This window comes from Centruroides vittatus, unplaced genomic scaffold (genome assembly GCF_030686945.1).
Source record: "Centruroides vittatus isolate TY-2023 unplaced genomic scaffold, ASM3068694v2 contig_1276, whole genome shotgun sequence".
NCBI classification, from domain to species: domain Eukaryota; kingdom Metazoa; phylum Arthropoda; class Arachnida; order Scorpiones; family Buthidae; genus Centruroides; species Centruroides vittatus.
In genome coordinates, this window is record NW_027120815.1 from 1,214,161 (window position 1) to 1,241,849 (window position 27,689).

The 27,689-nt window shown below is 33.9% G+C and overlaps 2 protein-coding genes across 5 annotated transcripts in view; one reads left to right on the forward strand and one right to left on the reverse strand.

Annotated features, from left to right (window-relative positions):
- Positions 1–20,823, forward strand: part of LOC136988862 (ankyrin repeat domain-containing protein 6-like) — a 52,875-nt gene extending 32,052 nt beyond the window's left edge. For all 3 annotated transcript variants that reach the window (XM_067286866.1, XM_067286873.1, XM_067286857.1), the window contains 10 exons: positions 5,753–5,926; positions 7,393–7,491; positions 16,956–17,057; positions 18,183–18,281; positions 18,540–18,638; positions 18,712–18,810; positions 18,882–18,980; positions 19,059–19,265; positions 19,334–19,531; positions 19,600–20,823. In XM_067286866.1, the coding sequence (XP_067142967.1) occupies positions 5,816–5,926; positions 7,393–7,491; positions 16,956–17,057; positions 18,183–18,281; positions 18,540–18,638; positions 18,712–18,810; positions 18,882–18,980; positions 19,059–19,265; positions 19,334–19,531; positions 19,600–20,742 (2,256 nt within the window). In that variant the 5' untranslated portion in view covers positions 5,753–5,815 and the 3' untranslated portion in view covers positions 20,743–20,823. The remainder of the gene's footprint in view (positions 1–5,752; positions 5,927–7,392; positions 7,492–16,955; positions 17,058–18,182; positions 18,282–18,539; positions 18,639–18,711; positions 18,811–18,881; positions 18,981–19,058; positions 19,266–19,333; positions 19,532–19,599) is intronic.
- LOC136988979 (acetyl-CoA acetyltransferase, mitochondrial-like) overlaps positions 19,298–27,689 on the reverse strand; it is a 28,330-nt gene continuing 19,938 nt past the window's right edge. The window contains exons 11-15 of one of the 2 annotated variants that reach the window (XM_067286998.1): positions 26,985–27,049; positions 26,742–26,899; positions 26,550–26,666; positions 20,879–21,129; positions 19,298–19,478 (exon numbers count right to left, since the gene is read on the reverse strand). In XM_067286998.1, the coding sequence (XP_067143099.1) occupies positions 20,886–21,129; positions 26,550–26,666; positions 26,742–26,899; positions 26,985–27,049 (584 nt within the window). In that variant the 3' untranslated portion in view covers positions 19,298–19,478; positions 20,879–20,885. Of the gene's footprint in view, positions 19,479–20,878; positions 21,130–26,062; positions 26,120–26,549; positions 26,667–26,741; positions 26,900–26,984; positions 27,050–27,689 lie in introns of those variants that run through there. The other variant, XM_067287005.1, reaches the window with a different exon arrangement.

Sequence of the window (27,689 nt, forward strand, 5' to 3'; positions counted from 1 at the left end):
CTGTAAACCGCCTTCGATCGATGCGGGGGAGGGTTTATGGTGTGAATATTGTGTCATACCTTAACGACGTGGGCTCGATTTATTAAAATTAAATGTTTATAGATGTTAAAACACGCGTTTTTCTAGTGTTTTGTACCCTCTTCGCTAATTAAATTACTATTTTGCAAAGAATTAACGCTGAAATTAGCCGAGATACAAAGGATTTGTATTAATTACACCTTCTGTACGCACTGGAACGATCTTTAAAGTGTTTTTCATCCTGAAATTGGCCGAGAACTTTGCTCTGCGGTGCAGAAAGTGTACGCGAATTGCACTCAAAACTTTTACTTTTATCATTAAAAAAGAACTAGTTTAAATTAGAGCAAAAAATAAGCTGCAAAAAACTAGAAACCGAATTTGCGCTTATCAGATTTATACGGTTTTTTTATTCAATTTTCCTCCTGATAATTAAAGCAAAATTCTAAAAAATAGCACTTGTTACTGGAAGCAAAACATAAGTTAGATAAGAGCTAAGACATTGTAAGAATGACTCTAAATTTATCGGAAACAGGATTTAATCAATCGTTGGCCATCAAAAAAAGAAGTTTGATAAGTTTAATCTCATTTAAAGTTTGCAAAAATGTGCAAAGTTTCCTTTAATCTCAACATTTATAATATAGAACCGGATATCGAAATTTGCAATCGCTCTTGTTCTCGAGTAACCTTGATATTATTGGATCTTGTACTGAATTACATATAGTTACTCCACACCGAGTCGTCTGTCTGTTACATATTTATACATTTTACCAACTTAAAATCGGGTTAATGCCCAATTACCCGAAGAGTATAACTTTAATTATGCAAAAATTTAAAAGCTACGAAGATATTTCTTGTCGAAATGATATTTTAAGGCTCAGGAAGCCTTAAAAGCGAATGGATTTCTGTACTTAATTAAGGAATAACGCTTAAAATAATTAAGCTCGGGGTTAAGCTGGCATGTACGATTTGTTAATTTAAAATTCGAGCGAACAGACACACGAACGAGCCGAGGTATTTCGTAGAAAGCATGATTTAAACCGGCGTTACAACGTAATTAAAACGCGAAAGAAATACATCATAGTTAGCCAAAGAAGCGCAATTGTGAGCTCTGAAAGAAGGAATGTCGACAATCCTTAATAAATCTTGTAAATCCTCGACGTAGGATTCTTTTCCGGATGGTTGCTTTAAAATCCCATTTGATCAAAGAGAAAAAAAAAGAGAGAATACCTGGGTGATATATTCTCTATCAACCATCCATAAAAACAAGTTGCCATCAGTCATCTGGTTTCCGACTGGCTGCCATTAGGGTGGTCCGTGAGGGAAAGCAAAGGATATTTAGCTACACAAACAAACATTGTTCTTATTTTTATCTCTTTAAAAATCTCGAGCGGCTCTTCTTAATCGATTGCCCCTAAGAAACACTATAACGTATTTTATGATCCGAGACGTCTAAGGTCTAATCCTATATCTAACTGCCTGTTAATTGTACGGTAGCTTTCACATTCTACTTTACAGCCTCTTTCATAATTTAATGCACGGATTGTAGGCTATAGACGAACCGAAGAGGAACAGGTTATAAATCATCGAAGTCGGTTTCCTTTCCTGTATTTTTTCCCCCTTTCTTTCTATCCTTCGAGGAAATTTCGGAATGCAATAAAGGCCATCAACGCTAATGGGCCTTAAAAATTGCAAATTTGTAGGTTGCTTTGGTACAGTATTAAACGAGCGCTGGCATGAAAACGACGTTGCAAATTTTAATGATCGGTAGATTTATACCATGGAAATTTGTTTGCTGTTTTTTTTTAATTTTACACGCGTGAAGAGCCTTACAATTAGCAGGATTTAAACGATAATGGACGAAGATTCGCACCAATTAACCGTCCTGTAAATTTACCGACGGTTAAGAGCTGGTTTTTAGCGATTAATTCGATCACGTTCCGAACGAGAAATAGAATTGTTTCTCGTCTCTAGATCAAAAATGGCGGCATCCTCGGTTGATTGTGCTGAGAATTGGTTATACCAGATCCGGTTTTGTATGAATGACAAGAAAACTTTGTTGGAAATGTTTGTGTGTTGACAACCTTGAAAGACCTTGTTCCACATTGTTTCTTGGCGTGGGTCGTCGGAAGGACGTATCTATCGTCATTGTGTAGAGCACAGAACCTATAAGCATCACCTTATTAGATGTTTAGTTAGCGTCGAGTTTTATTAAGAAGGGACATTATTATCCTCTTACATCAAGCATACCATGGTAGATAGCGTTAAGTGAAAGAATTGCTTTTTATAACTCGCACCACACTACATTTATCTTCATTTTCAAACTCACTTGAGAGAAAATTTACCTCAATTAATCATAGACAGCACGTTTTCTTGAATATATATCTCTCTAGTGTAGGATTTTTTCGATAAAATTAAGGACTTTCTTTCTTCCTAGAGTTAAATCTGTTTAGTGAATATCAAACTCGTTTAATCATTGTCAAAACTGGGCATTACTCTAAACTAGTACTATTAATCAAAAGGAGCTGCTTCATTTTTTATATGGAATCTAATCCGACTTATCTCTGCAGGTGGTTTCTATCAGGTGATATGAAGATGTAAAATTAAAAGAAAAAATACCTAAAATTTCCTTCGTAAAATAGAAATTTTTGAATATTATTTTGGACTGTGAACCTCATTTTTAGGTATTCAATCACCGTGTTAAAATCTAAGCTATTGCTCTTCTTTCTGACGCTATTCTGATTTTATCTTCACTGATTTATTGTTTTATATGTATTTTTAAAGCTTATTTATGTCATAGAATTTAAGAGGCCCATAAAATATCGAATAAAAAAGAACTTGAAAAGTGTAATCCTTTCTGTAAACAGAACATTTTTGAGGTATTAATAAAGGTTTAAACGGGATCAACTTGGATTCTTGAGGTACTCAGTAAGGATTTAAATGGGATAAAAAATAGATTTTTGAGGTACGAAATAAGGATTTAAACGAAAACAAGATAGATTTTTAAGCATTCTCGCATGTTTATATTAATATTTATATGCTAAAATATAAATAACTCAGTAATTACGAAGTGAAAATTAACATATAAAGAAGCAAAGTGTGATGCCCTACAAGCCGAAGACCTTAAAGAAATGGCATATTATTTTGAGATTTTTTAGATAAATTTTTAGATGAAACACAAGATTTCTACAGCCAAATATGTGCGCGAAGGCTCAGAAACATTCCAAATTAATTGGTTCGTAGGATGCAGCAATTAAATTATGGCTATTAGGTAGACAGGTGGAGAGAAAGAGAGAGAGAGAGAGAGCGAGAAAGATACCTACGAATGGTTATAAGACAGGACGTAAACGATAACCTTCCATACTCGTTTGATTTATAGCATTTACCCAGAGGACAGAATAGAAAGTAGAAACTTTAGCAGTCAATAAATTAATACTCGACGATGATTTGTTATACTAAAGGGTTTTTATATAAGGCTCTAACACCATATAAAAATTCTACACTGTAAACTACCTGCGAGGACTTTCCTAATCCCCTCAACTATTTATGATCATCTCCTGTACTATAGATGATCTTCTCTGTTGAAAATATACGTAAATCATGATCGTACGATAAAGTTAGAATGGGCAACATATAAAAAAAGGGACTTGTTTTGGGGGCATTTAAAATATATATATATATATATATACACATAATACCCATTTTTCTCCACTTAAACGAATTTTACAACTTTATTTAACTTGTATCATTTATTTTAATAACACTAAAACGTCGGCGACACGATGATAAATAAATTTTTCGAACGTACAGACTAACAGACGTGTTTTGTATTTTGCACGCTAAACAATGAACGAGTCGAATCATTTATTAAAAATGTAAAGAAAAAAAATCAGTTATAATTTACTGATACATATATTTTTTTTATTTTTATTTTTTCTTAAAGTAAATTAGAGAAAAAGTCAGATGAAGGGAGGTGTATTTTGACAGTTTCGTGACAACAGACAATTAGAACCAGTCAATTGTTTCCTATGGCAAAACTTTCCTACCATCAATTAGGCAATCAAATTTTGATATTAAGCATTTTCTTTACTGGAATAAATAATGGATATTTACTTAAAAAAAGAATATTTTTAATATCGATAATTACTCCAATTTTTATAATTTTTTTTTGTTTTCTAATTCGTTTTAGTGCTTCAATTTTTCTTTCTCTTCCTTCCAAAGGTTGCTGAAGATTGTATATCTTCTTGACGTATAAAAGTAGGATTTTATCGTTTAAATTCAATTTTAGAGCTATTTTTTAAAATTCATTTTATATCTTATAAATATATAAGAATATTTAAAGTATTTTTTTAAAAATACAGTTATCGAAGCGCATAGGATCTTAAAAAGTTCGAATGTAGAGGAGTTGGAAAGTTTTTTCTCTGGAAAATTGAGATTAAAATCTTTAGATAAGGGTTTTTTTTAGAAAAGTCGAATGAGTAGAAACATGAAAAGTATTTTTTATGTTCTTAAATCTAATGAAAAAGATAAGAATGCCTTGGCATTTTTTCGTTGTTCCATAAAAAGTATCTCTTCTGGAGCCATAGAAATGCCAAGACAAATCTAGGGAATCTCTAACAGAGAAAGGAAATTTTAAAGATTTGATTTTGTTACTTATATAAAAGCTGTGTATTATAAAAGTTTTTAATAAATATTTCGAAGTTTTAACAAGGATGTATTGAAAAAAGATGGCCACGACGAAGAGGACAATGAAACAAAGAAAATACAAAAGAAGAGATTAATTTAATGCCCCAAACTATAAAAATAAATCTAGGGACAAGTCAAATTGTTCTATTTAAGTTTCTATAATAGAAAAAAAAGTATATAATGACAGAGACTAAGAACTATGACGTAACAACAATATAAGCAGACGAGGCGGTTGCTTTAGTGGCCGATACCCCGAGGGGCCCGGATCCAGGGTTAGTCAACCATCTTCGTGGTTCCTGGCAGCATCCTGCGTGGGTTCAGCTAGGATCCATATTACGTCATTATCCAAAAACTTTCTTCCTTTGTCTCAAGTCTCTTTTTACAACACGGAGCCAAGTGATGGCGAATTTATCATTTGTCAGATTTTTACATGTTTGTAGAGATATTGCAACGAGTTGTTTCAGATATTTTCGTACTTCAGCTGGATACAAACGTACCGGTATACAGGAACATGTGGATGAAATAATATTGACAGTTCTGTCATCCACACGTTCAGGTATACCGGTTCAGTACGTGTGTACCTTGCTTCATACAGCTACAATGTGTTCCTTTATGTATTTACACATTTATGGGGGATGTTACACCGAATTGTTCAGTTTTTGACACATTTTTGAAGTGTTACAACTGCTCGTTTAGAGTTGTACACGTTTATAAAGGTGCTGAAATAAGACGTTTCAGTTTTCTACACACCCGTAGAAGCATTGAAATGAATTTCTTCCCTGTTTACACATTCCAACGGTGTCCATCCATTATTCCGAACACACGTACTGTACCTTTTCACTCGGAATATGTAGAAATAATATAAGTATAAATCAGGAAAATGATTCATAAATTAAATTAAAACAAAAATGAATGAAAAGTAAATGTGCATTTATATTATTTATTATAAGTAAGAACATTTCTCATTTTGATAAACTAAAATTTCAGGTTGTTTGAGGTGAATTATTATTCAAGGTTGCACACCTATAATTGGTATGTTGGACATTTGCAGACAATGAAAGCGACGAGACGAAGTAGATGAGCGTGCTGGAGGGGGTCATCGACCGGTCCAGCCATGATACCTGTCCCAACACTCAGGGAAAGATTGAGGCAAGCTGCTATAGCGGGCCAGCCGGACCGAGTCAAGGAATATTGCAGACTAGGAGTTGCCATAGAACCTGATGAGGTGGGTGTTGGATTTGTATTCACTTATCATTCGCCTCCATTAAACGGCGACACTTTCCCCATACAAATGACCAAAACGCTCTTTTTACACTCACCATGCAAAATCCTCCGTGTGCTTTGATCATTTTTGCTTTTGAAATTGCCCGCGGATCCCGGAGGACGTTGCCATGACGTAATTCAAAAAAACCGTTTTATCCGGCCAAACTGTCCATCGCGATGCTAACAACGCGTTCGATCGATCAAATAATCGATTAATCGTCGCACCGATCGATTTATTTGATGGCTTAATTGATATTTATCTACCGAACACCCGCTCAATCGATCAAATCCAGTAGCGATTGCGATATTTCTCGATGTAAAGTGACGACTGGCATAAATGACGCCAACATTCAGATGCTTTTTTTTTACATCAAGAAATATCTGAATGTGTTAAGTCAATAGTTAATAACTTGTAGCAAGATTCTAGATCGCAATCGCTCTGAAGCAATAACGCCTGAGATCCTCACAAATCGATTAAAATCTACAAATTAAAAATCGATTTTCGTAAGCTTAAAGCCGTACGTCTTAGTATATTTTATGGTGTTAATTCATACACCAACTCGATTATAATAGATCATAAATCATCTCAACGAATAAACTACTTTCTAATTCCTCCTCTTTATCAACGTCTCGACCCTCATCAGCTTCCAAAATAGTAATTTCGAAGTTACTCTATCAACAGAACTCATTGTATAGGCTTGGAAAAAAAAAAATAGTTTGCAATTTTCAAACTCGTTTGATGGAAGGTGCAGACGTCATTACAATCTTATCTTTGTTTCTCTGAAAGCAGAGCAGGATCCATTCCCAAAATGTAGAAATTGCACAGGATTTGTTGGTTCTCGATTCACGTAGATTCCAAAAATTGTGTAACTGATAAGCTACAAGCTCTTCTCTCCTACGTGTCGAGATAGCGGTAATTTTACTATTTGTAGGGCCCCTTTCGGTGAATTATAGAAGACTGGAATGTACGACACGTCCTACGAGGAATTAGAGTGCTTTAGGGATAGATAAAGCACCGAATTTTGTTTACTTTGGCACGTTATATCGTGCCGATGGCAATAAATTTGATGTCCGAAAATTTGACCTCTGGGATCTTTAACACGTGTCGGTCGTGTCATTTCTTTTTACTCCAAGAAAAAAAAAAGGAGGAACGATAAGTAAATTAGTATAATCGAGAAAAACACACCCAGAGGCTGGTAAAATTCCTTCGAGAAGAATCCAAGTTGCAGGTTTGGGCAAACGATCAGAAGGGGGATGAGGCACTCATCAGGTAAAGCGATCTTGCTGACTGGTCGTACAACCACACCTTTCGCTTGGTATGGGCTATAAATTCTTATATTTTAAAATAGTCTCTTTAAATGTAATTTTCAGTTTATTTTAACTGAAATTTGTATATATATATATATATTTCCTCCCCTCTGTTTTTAGGAAGGTAGGACGGCGTTACACCTCGCTGCTGCTAACGGACACGTAGACATCGTTAAAATATTATTGCATTATGGTGCCAAAGTCAATACTGCCGATGTGGTAAGTAACTTAACATAATTCAATGATTCGACCCTTCGAGGGGGGTCAAAAGTGTATAGGTTAATCAAAGGTGTTGTTAGGTGTGCCTCGTCTAGAGTCTAAATGTTTTCATGGTGTTTTATAGAGGCCTATTCTAAGTAGGGTCAAGAGTCAAAGTTCAGTCAAAAGTATCCAGTCTGATCACTCCCATTCATTTATAAAGAGGACACTTATTCATTTTAGTACATAGGGATTCACATAAGGATGCCCTTGTAAAATTTGAGATTTACAAAGCAATATATCGAAACTGGTGTTGTTAAGGGGTGGAGAACGTTAGAAATCGACGTAAAAAAAAAGAAAATGGTTCAAGGATCCGATCAGTTTTTAAATTTGTGACGGTTTGTAAATTACACGCATGACCACCCCACCCACGCAGTATTTTGTAACGGTCAATCGTTACGTCAGGCATTTTTTACAGGTTAAATACACGACGTAAAAACGAGTAAAATATCATTATAAACCTCTTAATAACGAAGATAATAAAAATTAAAAATTTTATTAAAGTCGTAATGACATAGATTTGTGTTAAACGAGTGGTTAAGATAGACAAGAACGTGATCTGTTAGTTAAACTTGGCGTGCCACAGAACATAAAGCTAAGGCTTATGTCAGATGGAAAGATAGAATGGGAGATAAAAAAAATGGGGGAAGAGAATAATGTTCACTCAGAACACAGGTAAAAGAAAAAAAAGTACTCGCAGAGTGTTAAATACTTTCTCATTTGCCTTTAGGATTTCTGTATCGGAGTTGAACAGGTTCGGTCTCATAAATATGTAAAGTGTTAATGGGTGAATTAGAAACAAAACATTGGGACTAAATCCTGCTCCACAAGTCAATTGTCTAATTAAAGGTTTGGTGTTGATAACTTCATCCACATTGACGCGTTTATACGAACGATAAATTGTAATACTTGCCAGATAAATTCCACGACTCTATACTTAAAATCATTAAATTATACTTTAATGGTTCCTTTATGATTAATGTGGAAGATACTGTTGAATTTTCTATCATTAGACGTTGTAGAAATCATAAACTTTTTTGTAGTTTTTTTAAACACTCGAACGTCTTTTAAAAATAAACAAACACCGAGAAGAAATCCGAGATACCATCGTTACAATAACTGACTTGTTACAGCTTTCAGCTCATTAGTACTTTACAAAATATCAAAAAATCAATCAGACTAATCGTAAATTTACTCCACTTTATCTCTCATTGACAAGTATATAGGATAAATTACCCGAATATGAATCAGTTCGATCCGACACGCAATGCATAACTGCGTGACTGACACTCGAAACTACTTATCTTTGGCGATTTCCCCTCTCGAGGGCCCACTTGAGAAACCATTTAAGAGAAAAAAAAAGAGGTACTCTCGAGAGGAAGACGTACTTCAGCGTGGCAATTCTCTCCCTCTGTAGGCGTTCTTCGGTATAAGGAAGTATTTTGGGAGTAGGTCTTTAAACAAACACACCTTTTTTACGAGTGGCACTCGACTGCGACCCCTCTTCGACGTTTCTCTCCTGTATCGAATGTAACTCGTATTTGGTAATTTATAATGGTTCCGAGCATTAAAAGTATCGAATTATTCGGAATTTTAATCGGAAAAATTTCCGCATTCCTACATAAAGTTCAAAAATCTTATCAGGAATGTCGTCACCCTGGATACGTTCTTCTTATTATGCCCCACCTGTAACCGGTGATCTGATCGGTTTTGCTATCTCGACACCACGTTTTTCTTTAACCAAAAAGAATTTATCAACGAACGATGGACAATAATAGTCATTGTATATGAAGCAGATCGACCGTATCCGTTAATAATTAGGGAGGAGGAACGCACTAATTAAATTTTCAATTAATATTAGCATGGCTTCTCACAGGTTGACTCTTTGCTACAAAAAGATTTAGCATCCAAACTGGTTTTTTGGGAAAGTTTGTGTGTAAAATATTATAGTAAGCGTCGTTGGAAGTGGAAGGACTTAAAATTTTGAGTGCTCATTACTATTGTAACAGAGTTTGGTCGAGGTTCCTAAACAAATTTTGCTCTTGATAACGAGTTAAGGACGAGTCGACCTTCGATTTTTATGGAGGAGAGAACTAATGAACTTCTAACTTTTGTTAACCTTTTACAGGTTCGGATTTAGACTTGTTGTGTCCGTACGCTATAGGTGGCCCGTCCCTTTCCACCAAATAATAATGGCCACCACGACTCTACATGTGTATATATATTGTGTTTGAGAGTGGGGTGAGGTCCTAAGTTATAGCTTATTTAGCTTCAGTGTAAAGCCGGCCCAACTTCTAGATACAATAAAAAACGTTTATGTAAATTATGTAAAAAAAAGCTCAAAATTGAGGAATTTTACGTAAAGATTTGACTAAACTCACGGTCTTACAATTAAAATTTTAACTAAAATTCAATTTTCAGGGTCGGATATATAACTATATTTATATTATTTACTAGTAGATATTCACTAGAATATATCTCTGAATTATTCACCTGGTGAATAATCAAGATATATATTTTTCAAACACGAAGAATCAAGATATTTGGTTAAATATATATTCCAAATCACGTAGAGGTAATGAGAGTTTAGTATACGTATCAAACGTAAGTACAGTACATTGTACATACGAATGGCACCATAGAAAACTGGTTAGGAGCCTTTTGAATATAGACACGCGCACAAACTTCCAAACAGAAAATATGGTCAAAATGTCAAATTAAGTTAAATTTATGGATAAAGGAGAAATTCCTAGACCCTGGAGAATATCCAAAATTTCAAAGAAATGGAAGATAATTTGGTTAAATTCGATAAATTTCGCATACTTTACACCAAAAGAGTAAGCTGTATGCAGAAGAAAAACAATTTTTCAAATGTTCCCCCGAAATTCTGGATGTTCAGACACACGTTTACACGCCCATACGTGGGCAGTAAGACACATATATAGTGTTTTTTTTTTTTTTAGAAACTTTCTTCGCCTCATTTACTTCATCAAAAACATTCGATAACACCTCCCGAGCTATAACGTATCGAAAGTACAAAGTCATAAATTGTATAAGAGATGAGGTGTGTGTAGAAATTATTTATTAGCGAGTAGTGCGTGCGGCACCCAGACGGCCATGAATGGAGAGGCAAGAGGTGGGGTTGGAATAATGTAATGGCGTCTGCAGATGGCCACCGACTGTTACGATGCACGCCACGTAACTGACAGTCCATAAAGCCAACACGTGACGTCCCTCCACCATACAAGAATGTTTCCTGGTCGTGACATTGCACTCTATAGGCACCGGCGCGTTTCGTACGAGTTTTCGGATATCGAAATTCTCTGCTTGAACGTTACGCTATGGGCAATTTATGCTAACTATAAAATTGATTTATTCCGAGTCTATTTTTGTTTTTATGATACTTGCAGATTTTATTTGAATTCTGACGAATGCGGAGGGTTTTTAGAGTGTGCTCCAAAATCAGGCTGTTGCTGGATGATCCGCATGAGGAAATATTTCTAATTACGTGGTCCTAGTCGCAGAAAAAGAGCCATTAATTGTATACATCAGCAATAATAAAATCTGTAACGTGTTCTAGACCACAACTGCTCGGTTTGCTGTGGACGTTGCGGCTGTCGGCGTGCTCTAGAACTCGCAAAACTGCACCATTTATCTTCTCACCATAATTGTTTGATGGCTTTTGCATGCTGTGACGATCCATGCCCTTATACCATTAAAGAACTTCACAGAATATTCCAAAGAACGTTACAAGATATTCTTCAATTAATAGTGCACTAATACAGGATCATAGAAGATTTTCCTTTCGGAATCCAGAAAGAACAAAAATTCACCACTGCAAACTTCGATTTCGCACGAAAAATTCGAATTTAATTAATAAAATTTTCTATTAATCGCCACGAGAAAATAGTGTCGATCGTGTGCGAGTAGATGACATCAACGATAGTTGCGCATGGTAACATGGCGAGATTTGCGTGCTTCAAGGATGAATGATTCGCTAGTGGATCCAACGCGTGGCTACATTTTGCCAACGATTCGTTGGAGCAACTTAGGAAAAAGAAGAAAAAATAAAAAAATAAAACAATTCGAGGTCAATCACACGGGTCGCGCATGAAGAATCCAAGGAAGAAAAAGCGTTAATTGAAGTAGGAGGATGTAGATAAGAACGTATTCCTCGAGTTGCAATTTTTTATTTTTATTTTTTTATTTCGTCTCCGGCAGGAAATTATATATAATAAACGGGAGTGGTAATACCTGCCTCTTGAGGTATCTGACCAAAATTAATCAAATATCTGGCAGCAAAGTCGAAATTCGTGGACGAGCCACGCTTCCCAGCTCTTCATTTGCATAATGGTCCTTCCATTTTTTTGGGGGGGACTTCTGGTATTATTACATTAACAGATAATATCGATACGCGTAATACGTGAAATTTAAATTTGTCACGAAAATTAAACCCGCTCCACTTTTGGATCCATTAACTAATCGCTTTTAGATTACGTCAGACTTGTCGTCACCATCCTCCTCCGACGTAATAATTAATGGGATTTAATTCGCAATTAAGTGACGTAACGAATTAACCGATTAAATAATTAAATAATAGTTTTTTTAAGGAAATTTTTATGCAAATTCAACGATTTATTCAATGCCCATCGTCGTCTGTACGCAATAAGCGTTAATTCGCATCTACTTATTTGGTTTTTTTTTTTGCCATTAAATAATAATGATGTACGGCATAAACGGTCGTTTATCATATAAATTGTGAACGTATTTAAGTTTTCCCATAATTTCTGACTAAATGACTCTATAGATTAAGTACACGTCGAGTGCTTCCATGCCAGAGAAACGTGTTCGGTTACAGATTACCGCCATGTTTATTTTTTAAATTTGATTTTTTTAATTATTACTGTACTTTAAAAGTATGAGGTCCAGCATTAAATAAAGTAGTTTTTAGTATTAATTATTACTTTCACGTAATTTATCTTACTCATACGAATCAAAAGTACTAATTCAATGATTCAATCTAACGATTTATCATAAAAAATTCGTGGTTATTTTCCTCTCTATGTATGGATGTGTATGCGGGGGGCACGATTTTGTTTACCCCTTTGAAGCTTAATAACTCCCGTGTCCTTTGTGGAAAATTTTTGAAATTTTGTAGAAAGGGTTGTGTATTAGGGGCGTTGATGCTATTAAATTTTGGTGGTTAAAGATCAAGGGGTTGGAGAGATGGGGGGGGGGTTACGTGTCGACGTATCTCGAGTGGTGTCGGACTTAATAAAGATACTGTATTATTTTTTATTAGTGCTTACAATATTTTATAAAAATTACCCGTAAACTCAAAATTAAGCGTTTTGCTATTTTATAGTAATTAATATAAACAGTTGTTTAAAAATAAAATGGTATAACAGATGGCGCCACACACAATTTTAACTCGTGCCCAGAAAGTTACGCAACTCGTTGCTGGATATTTTTGAAATGAAGTATTTTTGAATAAATTGAAAGAAAACGGAGTATTTTCATTTATTTTACTCCAGAAAACACGAAGAATTTCTCCGTTCTACGTAGGAATAAACTTAAACGATTAGCGTCAATAATCGATCAGGACGAAAGGAATTTGTCTGGATACATCAGATAAAAAAAGGATTGTGTATAATTACTGCTACAACTTGTATAATTTGCGTGTTGTTTACTTGCAAATGACACTCGATGAATATTTATTAAACCGCTGGAAAAATCTGTCACCTGCGAAAGAAGAGAATTCTACGAATGACAAATTATCGTGTCTACTTGACGGCTATATTAAATTTCCTTATGCTAATTTTTCTCATCTTCGTTTCGATGTTTCTCAGGATCCATTATCCGGTTTACTCATTCCTACCGTTTTCTTTTTCTTTTTGCTAATTAATAATTTACACATTCGACTTTTGTCTGTCTCGAAAAATGACCGGATGTGTACAGAATGAACCGTATTTTACTTTTCCATTTACATAAACGTTTGTATAGAAACAACTTTTTGCCAAAGTTCACGGTTCCACTTCGTAATTTTTCTATTTTTTTTATTGAGTTTGTTAAAACAAGGCCGATTATTATATAAATTTCACTCTAGCTTGTTTGGGAGGCTCAAAGCACTCGCTTTTTATGGAGAAATGGGCACACTCCGAGCGAGAAAACTAAGAAATCCACCAAAATTGACAGGTAATGGTTAGTAGTTTTACAGAGATTACGTGAATAGTAAACTAAACCCCTAAAGAATAAATTTAAAGAGAAGAGTAAAACTTAAGCCATGTTTGTACAGATTACGAAAGTATGCATTGTAAATGTGTCGAGAAGCGAGATGGCACCAAGAAAAATGGCAGGAAAAACACAAAAAAAGAAGACAGAAGGCTAATACCGGTTCTGTACATACTTATCATTCGTTCTCTGCTCGTAAACATCACAGCATGGTGTCAACTGAAGAAATGACTGTTCGTCTGTCTACTCGACCGAACTCTGTGCCTTCCACATACTGTACAGAATTGGTTGCAGCTCCACGTTTGAAGTAAACCCATTAACTGGTTATTAAAAGCAAAACATTGTTATAATGAGTGCTTAAAACTACAAAAAGAAAATGCCTTTCAATCATAGCCACAGCCGCAACAGCTTGGAGCACCCCTTGCAAAAATGTTTGTTAATTCAGACGTGAAGCAGGGAGGGAATGCAGATTTTTTTTTTTTTATGTTTATTATCTCGAGAAACACGCCATTCCGAAATTAAGATGCTGCGAAGGTCGAATGGTAATTTATGTAACATCTTTCAATCACACGTAGGTGAAGTGTTCATTGTTCCAGCGCACTTTTTCAACTGCCAAAAAAAGTATAGGGTCGAGATCACGTTAAGAGCGGAAAAAAGAATCAATTTATAGGGGCGATGATGCAGTTAAGTAAATAGTTGCATGTCTAAACACAGGTTTAACAAAGTAGGTCCTACTTATACAGAATAAGGGGGGAAGAAAGAAAGATACCCACTTACAGCGCACGGGAGTCGAGTTAATAGCAAATTCATTACAACAAATTTCCGTATTTTCTACACAATCACGCATCCGATCTATTGTTTAAATGACGGTTGAGTATGTTTTAAAGAACTAAGATTAAATTCAATGACCTTAAAAACGTGAGATGGGGTCGTTCACACCGGAATCGAGACTCCAAACTTCTTAGCAAGGGCGGAAATTGTAGCAAAAGATTTTGTTTGTTTTATAAGATAACAAAACTGGTGAAAAATGATTGTGCATTTAATAACAGAGAGAATTAAATGTAGGTTGAATTGAAACTCATTCACTTATCGCCATACTTCAAAGCTCTGGATAAGTTCTTCACCCACGGATATACGAGATTTTTATATGGTTATAATGTTAATTTTCATAAATATACAGTTTAAAGACTATTTTTCTTCGACTGTATTGATGTAGGGGTGGCTTTGATAGTTGTGGATCCATCAAATTCCCCGAAAACGCGACATGCAGAGATAGAAATCCATGGAAACACGTAACACCATACCGTCCTCTCTTCTAAGAAGTGAACGTTTTAAAACAATTATTACATATAACCACCCATTGGCTGTCTTTATGGTAATTTCGATCGTAACATATCTACTTCATTTGGCGTCGTTATCCTTTACGACTTTCATTAGTCTCTTACATAGCGAGTGGCATACGTTCACGATCTCTCGATACATCAACACCGTAACAAAAGCAAAAAGATTGAACCTCCCAAAAGATTGCTCGTAAACCACAGGGATAATTAAAATTCTCAAATATTTGAATAGATTACCATATACAGCAAATTATAAACAGGTATGAGGTAAAGCAGGATATTTTGTTAGAGAAAGAAACCTCCTGACCTCTGTCAACATTTATTATACCACCCTGTGACACACCAGTATATCTCTGGAGCATTGAATAGACTTTAATGGACATTTGTTAAATGTTGTACTCATCAGTCACAGTTTACTGCTGGGATTCACAAGGATTTTTTTTTTTTATCGTTTTGGATTCCTTTCAGTCTGCATCCATGTAAATATGTCTTTGTGTCTTAAGTATCAATCTGGCAATGCCCTCTCCTCCGTGTTGATCAGCGTTATCTTTCCAAGAATCTGTGAAGCTGTGCAATTTTTCTACTTTTATCGTTTCTTGTAAGCACTAGCTCCAAGTTTCCACGGTATGGAAGGTGACAAGATCAATAAATATGGGCGAGATCCTGTTTTAAATGTGCACATTCAGTTTAGCAAGATGAATGTGAAAAGGATCACTTCCTTTCACGAACGTGGATGGTTTAATCTTTGTTATCCTGTCTTGCAACAATAGCTAATTGAGATTAAAAATGGTAACGAAGATTGATAACACATTTTTTTTCCCCACTCTACCAAATATTTGGCCTGGAGCCACCTTTCTTTTGTCAGGGTACTCGAAAGTTTATTAAGACATCTAACACCCAGCAACGATCGAAGTTTCCATCTTTCATTCAAGTAATTCGCGTGTTCATCGTGTTTATTATATTATTAATATCAACAATGAAACAATGCATCATTTACAAATCATTAAACTTGTCGAGTGGAGTAAAAAGTGTTTGAAACTTCCTGCTTCACCCTGTTTAACAAAATCTCTCCTCTTATATTCGCGAGACGTGAAGATAAAAGGAATGAGTAGATGACCATCAGCTACATTTCTTCACTAATGAATGAGCTGGAAGCTATAACAGGAAGTTTAAGCATACAAATCTGCGGCTGTATTGTTTAATCTTCGTGTCCTAGATGACTAGAATCACGTTATTAATACTAAACCTGTAGAAATAATGAAATTTCTTTAACTCCTCACTGAAAATTTATACAATTCCCTAAAGGTTTACGAATACAATAATGCCACCAGCTGTATGCTGCATGCTATAAAAATACACATAAAAGTAATTGATTGATGTTCTGTGATGAGTAAATATTTTCAAATCAGAGTTTAATTTACATACGAGCCGATTCATTTACATATATATGTAATAATAATTTATTCATGCTACTGTTTACAGATAACACTCCCCCAGGGAAACGAGTTCTTCATGTAATTTAATTATATTTCACCGTATCTAAGATATATCAGAAATAATTGTGACGTTTCGCTCTTAGGAAAGTTTATTTTTTTTTACAGTGTTTTTTTTTTTTTGTTCTTCGGTGCGTAAATGAATATGAAACCGAGTTGCAACAATGGCGAAGATAACCTTACACGAGTTGACAATTTCATTAAGATAACGAACTATCAATCAATATATAAATTATGAACATGTTCATTTGCCTTAAGTAATGAAACTGTTATTAAGAATAAAATGAATTGTACAAAACCAGATTATAAAAACCTGTTTTGTTATTTCTCTCTCTCTCTCTGTGTGTGTGTATGTATATAGGCTGGATACACTCCCCTCCACCAAGCATCCACCGAAGGTCACGTCGAAGTTGTCAGGCTGCTGTTAAAGAATGGAAGTCATGTTGATGCACAGGACGAACACGTAAGCATAATTTCGATATTATTAAAATGTAAAAATAAAGAAAAATACTTTAAAAAAGGAGGTTAGAATTTTAACAATGCGCCTCTAGCTTGTGCAGGTGCGCTTGTGGCACACGCAAAAAAAAAATCACCCTATTGTTAAAAAGCAACCATCTTATCTTCCTTACCTACGATAGCATCGTGCATTCAATCTGTTTTATGCCCCTGTAGAGCAACGCCAAACACTGTATCGACTAATAAAATGAATAATATATTTCAACAATTATTTTTTGATAGAATAAATCCACGGGGGTGAGATTTTAATCTGTGCGCCAATGCAACAGTTTGTAAGTTATGGAGCCTATCGCGGACCAGTGACATTATTCATCATCGTTCATAAAAGGCGTGGTAATTTCATAACAGGGCGTAACTTTCGGTTCGGCTATCAAGATAACTTAATCAAGAAATCATTTACTGTATGCCCATAGACTCCCCATACATTCCGACTTTCATAGATACGTTTTAAGATTAGTTAAGTCAGTAATAATAAATAAGATTTTAACGCCACACCAGGCAGTAGCTACTAGCGATATTTTTGAAATTTTCTGGAGAATGCCCTTCCTTTAAATTTCCTCCTCTACCAAATTACTCGTAAAATACAGGAGTGCAATCAAAGATAAAGGGTGGAGAGATTTTTAAGCGAGGGAATTCCCGAATTTTAAGAGCCGAAACGACTTACATGCGCTACACGACTGACAGAACAAGTCATGAATGTTGACACAATACAAGATCACTTTACCAGAAGAGGGCTCTTACCTGTGGTGTAACAACTTGTTTCAATCGATTGGTTAAGTTCTGCAATGTGTGGTCCCTTCTTCAAACCATCCCAATCATTAATTCGAAGATCAAAGATGGCTGTCAGCAACATGTCTTCAATCCGTTTATTCGAATTAACTTAAATAAATATCATTTAGTATTGTGATTATAGGCCACGATCACTTGATACGGATTGACAAGAGTCCACTCCTATTCATTTCTCCTCGCTGATCACGCACACGTTCTATAAAAAGCATTGTATATAATTGTACTTCTTAAGCAACTAACACTATGTCGAGTGCAATTGTTAATAACAATTTACTTTTTACAGCATGGAAACACAGCTCTACACGAAGCTGCCTGGAAGGGGTACAGCCAGACTCTGGAAGTTCTTTGTAAACATAAGGCTAATGTGTATATACTGAATAAGGTTTGTAGTATACACTTAAATATTTATTACAGATTTGCTTAACGCTTATTATTAATTAATGCAAATTTATGCGCCGGATACGACCACAACCTTGAATTCTTTAATTCTGTGACTGCTTCACACGATTAGGGTGTTGGACTTAATTACTATTCATCTAAAAACAGCTATTGAATACAAAAAAAACTAATTAATTAATAATAATTTAACAAGAAATTTGTTAAAATTTTAAATGAAAATTAAGTTATTCTTATTTTTTAGGGTGGTTTCTCGGCACTTCATCTTGCCTGTCAAAATGGTCATAATCAAAGCTGTAGGGTCATACTCTTATCAGGATGCAAACCGGACATAAAAAATAACGTAAGTGTGACGATTAATATTTTTTATTCTACTTTTAGTTTACAAATAGAAATATTTAATTTAATATTTATAGTATGGAGACACACCACTTCATACAGCTTCCAGGTATGGACATGCCGGAGTACTCAGGATACTGATAAGTGCTTTCTGTCATACATCCGAACTGAACAAAGTATCGTATCATAGCTTTAATTATAAATTTAGTAGATTTTTATACGTTTAGTAATTTAAAACGTACTTTAGAATGGAGACACTGCTCTACATATAGCAGCGGCAATGGGGAGAAGGAAACTAACAAGAATCCTCCTAGAAGCAGGATGTGATCAAATGATAAGGAATAAAGTAATTGATTAAATCTTATTCTTAATATAATTAATTACGCATGGCTAATAATTGTGTTTTGCATATGATTTTCTGTAGCAGGGTGAGAGAGCCATTGATATTGCGGAGAGGAAAGAATTTACGGAAGTTCAAAATATACTTTTAAATCCACCCCCTAAAGTTATTCACGTGCAGCAAAAGAGTAAGGACGAAAAGAAACAAAATAAGAAAAGGGATAAAGGAAGTGGAACGTCACAGGGCAGTAAAGACAGCACTAATAAGCAGAGAAGAGATAAACATAAAAAGGTGTGTGTTAGTATCAATAAAAACGGTACTCATACAAAATATAACTGTATTTAACATTATTTACACAGAGCAAACACGGCCATAAAGTTCACTTTATGGACGAAGGCAAGAAAAATGTCCTTTGGAACGGTCATTGGAGTCCTTACGGATGTCCCATGTTTCCCAATATGGCGGATTTCCCTTCTCCGAAGCTAGATTCGCTTCCACCAGAACCTTTAAAGAAGGGAGAACAATATTACATAGATCTCGAAGGAAATATTAAAAAGGTACATAATATTCTAATTATAATTACTAAATAAATAATCTTTTCGTTAAGAAAACTTAATTAATTTAGGGTCCCGTCGGCGTTGGGTACAGTTGCTACTGCGCTCCATTTTTCCAACACGTGGAAAAGAAAATGGAGGTGGATAAGCAAGAGATCATGGATCATATAGATCACGCTCACGACGATTTAAACGATAAAATTGCCAGTTTAGAAAGGAGGACAAGGACTCAAATATTAAATATTAATCAGACTATGAAAGAAAAATTAGCAACCGAACGGGCGGAATGTATCGAAAGAATAGAAAGACGTTCCATGAGAGAGAAGTTAGAGCTAGAGAAAGTTCAGCAGCAAAGTGCGGATTGTATTAGGAAGGAAATGAAGTCGTGGGTTCATAATAAATTCTCAGATATCGAAGACAGAAAGAAACACGACGAAAATATTCACCATAATCACAACGAAAGGACTCATTTGCAGCAGTCATTGGAGGGTATAATGAGGACTAAGTCGGAATCCGAATCGGACGACAGCGAATCCTTGCAAGGAACTACAGCAAATAACCCAATTCTGTCTTATCAGAATAACAATAATAATAATAAAAGTGAAGCGGCTAACGGGTGTAACGACAGAGACGACCATCCACCTGTGGGACAAGTGCAAAGGCTACGGACCGATTTCGAAAAGTTAGGCGCAAGACCAAAATATTTTGTTCCTACGTCGTACCAGTGCCCCAATAGCGGATCCAATATAAACGACAATAAAGATTCAAAAACTGATTCTAAGGCCGAGAGTGAATCCATAAATAGTGATCTCAGGACGGGCGAAACGTGCCCCCAACCTTTAGAAATTTACGTGGGGGAGCATCCCAAAGAATCCACACCGGATTCGGGATACCACACCAAGATGTCACCGAGAATTAGCGAAAGCAGTGGATCACCGTATTGCCAACCCTTACCCAGTTCGCAGTTGCCTCCTCAATCGTATCACTCTGGTATTCCTAGTCAGTTGTATTCGCATTGCCATAATGGTCATAATTCTGTTAACCATAATGGACTCCCCCCAGCTTCTCAGTATATTTATAACGAAGAGAGAAGGTCGCTAAACGGTACGCACCGCGCGAATAATTCCAGTCACGTTCACTTTACCTGCGTCGATCATCTGTGTAAACTTAACGAAGGACTCAATTTGTCCGGTGATGGATCAAGTTTAGTGTAATTATTGTATTTCTAATGTAAATATTATTTACACACGGCGTCATTGTACAGTATTAACATAATAAAATGCTTCGCATCTCTACGTTTATTTCTTAATATCAATTATTACACTAACAGAGAAATGTAATCGAACTTACCACACTTTCAAGTTTCGTTTAGTTTACTTTCCAGTAATGCATAATTTGCTCTGTTTTTCATTAGGAATTTCCCATTGAGATGAAATACTGGAATTTCGTAACGATATTTTCCGTATAAGTGCTTATTTTCTGGCTCTGTTATATCAATTTCTACCAGTCGTACCCTATGCAACAACGGTCTTATTACTTCCTTTGCTTCCTCGCATAATGGGCATGGATGTTTTGTGTACAGCGTTAAGACAGGTAACTCTCTATTTGTAAAAATAACAATTCATGTATTTTATCGAAACTAAAGATGTTAAAAATGCTTAGAATATTTTATCTTAAAAATATGGGATGCTGCAAAGGTGTGAAAAGTTGTAAACTGTAGACAACACTAAGTTTTTATTCCCATTATTATTGTTAATTTCACTGCAGTGAAGTGGCATTTACAAGGCTTACCTGGCTATATTTCTTCACTGGATGCCAAAGCAATAACTAAATCATTACACAATAAAAGGCTTGCTAAAGAAGATATATATATATATATATATATATATATGGCGTGTATCAATTAAATTATTATAGTTTAGTTCTATGTATCAGAATATATCAGCTGACCGAATTTTGATTCAATTTTGAGTTTTAAAATGACAAAGTATCGTAAAACTTTTATCGGATTGATTTGGCAATGTATCGTATTATTTTGAATTTATAACACCTTCAAATTTAGGAGCACATCACTTTTAATCTGGAAAAATGGCATAGAAAGCTACCTATTGTCTGTACAGTAAAATTTACATAAAACAGATCAATTGTAAACGTTAGTCAGAGAGACTGGTAAAAATTAAACTAGACAATTAGATCATATTCTACAATAAGGGATCTTTCACAAGGGATTATGATTCTGAAACTACAGGTTTTCTGTATTACACAAAGAGAATGAATACAAGTTTGTAATAAAAACATTACAAAATGCACACACAGATGCTAACATACAATTAAATTAATTTGAAATACCAGTAGATTTTTTAAATCAGAAAAACAGCAAAATGCGCAATTTTAAGCATCCTACAGACTAAAGAAAATTTTTCTGTAACCTAACGGTGTCTCAAGCAGAAGAAGTGGGAAGGAAGAAAGTGTGTTGATGCCACTAGTGCCCAAGTCCATAGAAGCATTTATTGACATTTTCAGTGATTTCAGAACCTGCCTGTTACTCTCATGTGTTGTATATTCCATGTGCACTACCAAGCATGTTAAATTTTCAGCTTGAGGCTATGTTATGGCAGTATGTTATGTTAATGCTATGTTATGGCAAATGCTCTGTAATCTTTACAAGATTTTATATTTATCAAATTAGCTCTTGTTAATCTGTCAATTTATGCATACTTACGATATCAGACACTAAAGCATTGAGTCAATGTTGAGAGGAACATCCATATAATCTTATCATTTCTGAATACTGCTTTAAAATAATGAGACAAATTTTTGATATTTTATTTACATTTAACAATTTAATCAATGTAGAATCATCAAGAAATTAAAAATATTTTGAACTGATAGAATAAATTTATTTTTAAACACCATACAACACATTCTTGAGGAATATATGCAAATTCTTTCTTTTTAAGCATCTTTGCAGACAAAGCATTATATTTCTTCAACGCAAATCTACATCTTAACAGGTAATGCTAATTCACTCAAATTTGTAATGATCTTGGACTTCTTAGACCCTTTTTTTAATCTATTAATTTAACCTTAAGATGTGTGATGCATTACCTAGTAAAGTTGCTTTAATATGGCCAGATAAGAGCCCGTTTCGTTTGAAACAGACAGTCGTCAGTTTGTTTTCCTGGCCGTATTAAAACTGCTTTACGGGGGACGTATCCGTTGCCATTTCTTCAAATCGTAAAGAAAATAAATAATAAAATAAGCCGAGGAACATTTCAACCGACTTTGAATGATTAATTTAATTCTTAATTTATGTATTCAGAGTTTGAAATCGAGATAAGTGATTTGAAATATATAATTACAAATCGTAATCATTAATGAATATATGAATATTATTTATTTATATTTTTTTTTATATCTGATGAAATTACCATATAAATCCGATATACAGAACTCGATTTTTTCTATCAAACACTTTATGAAGATTTATTATTGTATTTTTATAAAATACCAAAGAAATTCTAATAAATCGACATTCAGTGCTAATAATTAATTCATTCCTTAGGCTTTGAGCTGTTATCTGTCTGTAACCAAATGTACTTAATTTGTATATATTTGATCAGGATTTTATTTAAAATCATAATTAGAAACTGTTTTCTTAAATAAAATCAGATAAACTTCGTCTGCACACCTGTTTACCATTGCCTGTAGCATTATTTTTTAATCACTTAGTTTTAGATTAATATCTGATTAAATATTCATAAGATATAACTTACTTTTAAAAAATATAGAAATATTGTATGCAGTTTTTCATTTTTTATCCTTATATCTTTATATGAATAACACTTCATTTTATTTGTCGTATTTATCAATAATTCTGTCGTGACATGTCAAAGAAGAATTTTACGCTTCGTTATCAACGGCATTTTAATAATCTTAGGAGACATTCAACTGTATGTATTTATATATTTAAGTTAAAAATACAGCAAGTTGAAAATATTTCTACTACGGTACAGTACTTCTTCATTTCTATTTGTTAAAAATTTCAAGAATTGCTTCTCGTTTATTTAAAAATGTGTTAACAAGTTTTGTATAAAAGTACATGTACAGTACATACAAATGATGTCCCATAAGTATGAAGCCACAAGAGTTATGTTGATCTTTGTTTACTCTTTCAAGTAAAGCATGACACCGAGTAAGGAGGAACGAATTCAAGTTATTTTGATGATAGTGGGGACACAAAGTGGTTGGGATGCAGTCTGTTAAACTCTTCGACTTCTTGCTAACTGCAAGTCACCACCATCAAAATAACTTAATTTCATTCCTTCTCAGTCGGTGCCATGCTTACTTGTAAAAGAATAAGCAAAGGTCAACATAACTCTTTGGTTTCGGATGAATGGGAGACCTCCCCACACAGGGCAGGGTATCCGTGATTCCCTTCATATCTGGTCTTTTCTGTTTGCTAATGAGAGTTTTTAAAAAATATTGAACAAACTATTACTTATAAGTTTAACATAATGAAAACACTGTTTTAAGGAAATGTACAAAACTTGGCACCAATGAACAAATGTGGAAAAAAAAATCACTGATCTACTTAATCAAAAACTAGAAATATATGGATAAAGTGGGAGTTTATATCATGAATACAAACTATTAAAATACAGGCATTTCCCCACTTAATGTCAGTGGGGAATAAAATACCTATATAAGTAACAAACTATTGTGTTTTAGATGTAAATGCTTACCTTAAAGCATCATTTCCTGGTTGCCAAACAATTGCTTTGTACAAACAAATGTAATACCATGTGTGTTATTTGCTGTGTTGTATGAAGTTTCATACAAACATTCAGTAAAGAAATTTATCGGAAAAAATGCAAAGAAAATTTGCAATAAAATAAATTGCAATATATGTTTAGAAATATATGTCTGACAATTCAGCAAATTATGGAATTGACACTATTCTAGACCCATCATAAAAACATGTTGAGACTATTAGAGATGTTAATATGATATTACAATGTGATGCCCCTTCAAGTACTAACTATATTCAAGAGACATTCAATTTTTTGTTTTTCATTGATGTGCTTCCATAAATATCTACATACAATTTTACTGTTCTAGTCAACTATATCTGAAATGTAACTTGAGATTTTCCCACATATTGCTTTGTTAAAGACGTGTTGTATTTTTGGATGTAAACATGTTTCTTATATAAATATTGTATTGAAAGGCACATTGTACAAAGTATGGATATTAAAAATCAAAAGGTATTCTACCAGGAAATATTAGGTGGTGGATATCTGTATTTAATAAGGTGGATTTTATTATCTAAACATCACATTACAAAATTAAAGAGCATTTCACTTTAATATTCATTGATTACCCTTTAAATCTAACCTCTAAAGTTTATCACAGCAAGTATTAGACATTAAAACCAGTGGTTCTATGGTCTATTTTTATTTTGAAGATACAATATTTGGTCCCTGGAACAACTGTACCTACATATTTAAAGCCAAAAAGTTTGTTATTAATGAAAAAGATGCATAGATTAAGTTGTTAAACTTTGCTAAGTTTTTGTCTCTGATGAAATGCCGGTGGCGTAGCAAGGAGGTGCAAGGGGCTGTATGATGCCCCAGGCACCACTTGCAGAGGGGTGCCCAAATGGTCTCCAAGACAAACTATACATGTTTCTGGAGAAGGGAGGAAGTGCCAGTTATGTTCGCTATGCCACTGTGAAATGCGGTCCAGACAAAAAAAAAACAACCTCAAAGTCTCATCAATTTTTTTGAAGAAATATTTAAAGCAATATAAAGAAAACCGCATCATTGATATAATACATATCTATTCTTATAGTATTTGGTAATTCTCTTTATTCCATAAATTATCTTAAAAAGTTTCTTGATTTCTGTTATATATATAGCTTATCATTAACAATTATTCAATAAAACGAAACAACAATAAACAATTTATTTCCTTGTAGTTCTTTTTTCATTTTTGACCTTGCCCTTTTGGCACCCACTTTTTAACTAAATTATTCCTCTTTTAATTACTAAATTCATAAGCTGCCTCTATACTAAAGTCAATACTCTATGTTTTTAAACATTAATATATATTATTCTATTTTTTTTTTTAACTTCTGTTCTTAAATGCAGAACAACCATTTGTTCTCTAACGTTCAATTTTCATGTAATTTAAAGTTAAAAGCAAAAATATTTCTAGTTAGAAGATTTAAAAAACAATGTCTCAGAAAAAGTGCAAAGAAATGAGTCTTTCACTTTCACAAAATAGTTCCATAAAAATCAAAATTACATACGCACGACAGATCTTTCCTTGAAGGCACTTGCCAGAAATGGAGATTTTACCCCTCCTTGTTGATAAATACCATTAAGCAGTTATGACAGAAGTTTATGTATTGGCAAAACATAAAATGGCTTCGTCATATCTTAATTAAAAGATTTCAAAATGTCTTTCAATTTGACGAAAATTGCACGTTCGAAACAGATCTTTCCTCTTGGGCATTTGTTGGAGATAGCATTTCATCCTTCCCCGTCCGATATATAATTTTCCTTGCTACTAAACTACCTCATCAAACTGAAAGATAATTAAAGATGTAACAGTCATTTTATATTTTACCGAGCATTTTGGTTATCCGAAATGGTTTCATCTTTATTATATTTTTTATAGCATTAATATTTAGTGGATGTTAGAATATTCTTTATTCTATGCTCCTATTGTTAATTAAATAAATCTACTCTTTTTATTTTATAAAAGTATTTAAATAAATATTTATTTCAATTATTATATTATATGCAACATAATTGATTAATACATTTTTGATTAAGTTTTAGTTTGAGCATCACAGATAAAACATTAGCGTTGCAAGTATTAGATACCATTTTAAACATTGCCACTTGGACAAGATAAAGTGTAAATATATATTTATATATATAAAATAACAATTTAACCCATGATTAACTTTTTTTTATATTATGCCTAAAAGCGTAACGTGCATCTAACTTACATCTTCTGTATCAACATGGCGGATGCGCCGCCTCCTCCGTTGCATACGCCGGCCATTCCGTATTCGCCGGGTTTTAAGGAAAAAGCTAAATGGTTCAGTACTCTGGTACCCGACATTCTAATAATGATAAAATATTTATATTAAACATTTCTAAACAATATTTGAATTTGATAAATTTTATATGAAATGTACCCTAAAGGATGTCCTAGACTGACGGCACCTCCCCAGGTATTCACCTTTTCCAATTCTAAATCGAGTATTTTCACATTTGATAAAGTCACGACACTGAAAGCTTCGTTAATTTCCCATAATGCAATTTCACTCTTTTTGATTCCGGTCATTTCCAACAACTTTATGGGGGGAGAAATCAAAATTGATTAATTTATTTAAACTTAATTTAAAAAGTTAACAAGTTTAATGAAAATTAAAAATTACCTTGGTTATTGCACAAGATGGAGCAATAGGAAAATTTATTGGTTCAATTGCTGCATCTGTAAAACCTGAATATAAAAATGATTAACTGTAATAAATTTATCAGAATTTTTAAAGTTAATAGGAACAGTTATAAATAAAATACCAGGATGATAGTTAAATCTGAACAACAAAGATTAAATTAAACAAATAAAAGTGTCTTTGGGATCCAATAATAGTCTGACGAGGGCTTTGGTAGAGATGACTTTCTTTGAGGCTCTCGTCCACCTCGACACGCAAAGAGACATTATAAAGTCATTCCAATGATTGTAAAATTTAATATATATGTTACAAATATAAATATAATTAAGTGTTGCGTTGATATTTGAGTAATTAGACTATTGCTGGATCCCGAAGGTGTGAAGAAGGACAAAAGACAAAAGATACTTATTTTATAATTTTGTGTTTCTTCTACACATATAAAAGAAACACTGTTTTTGCCTTTTACACATTCTTTATTTAGATGGTCAGTAATTAACATGGTCTAATGTGTTAGTTTTTTAAAAATCTTCTAGTTTAAAAGTTTATTTATTATTATAACACTGTAACCAATTGTTCTTGTTTACATTTAAATCCAAATATTAGCAATGTGACTTAAATTTAAAAACAATTAGATTTATGTGGAAAACTAACAAATATTCATAATTTATTTGCTAATTTGAGTTAATA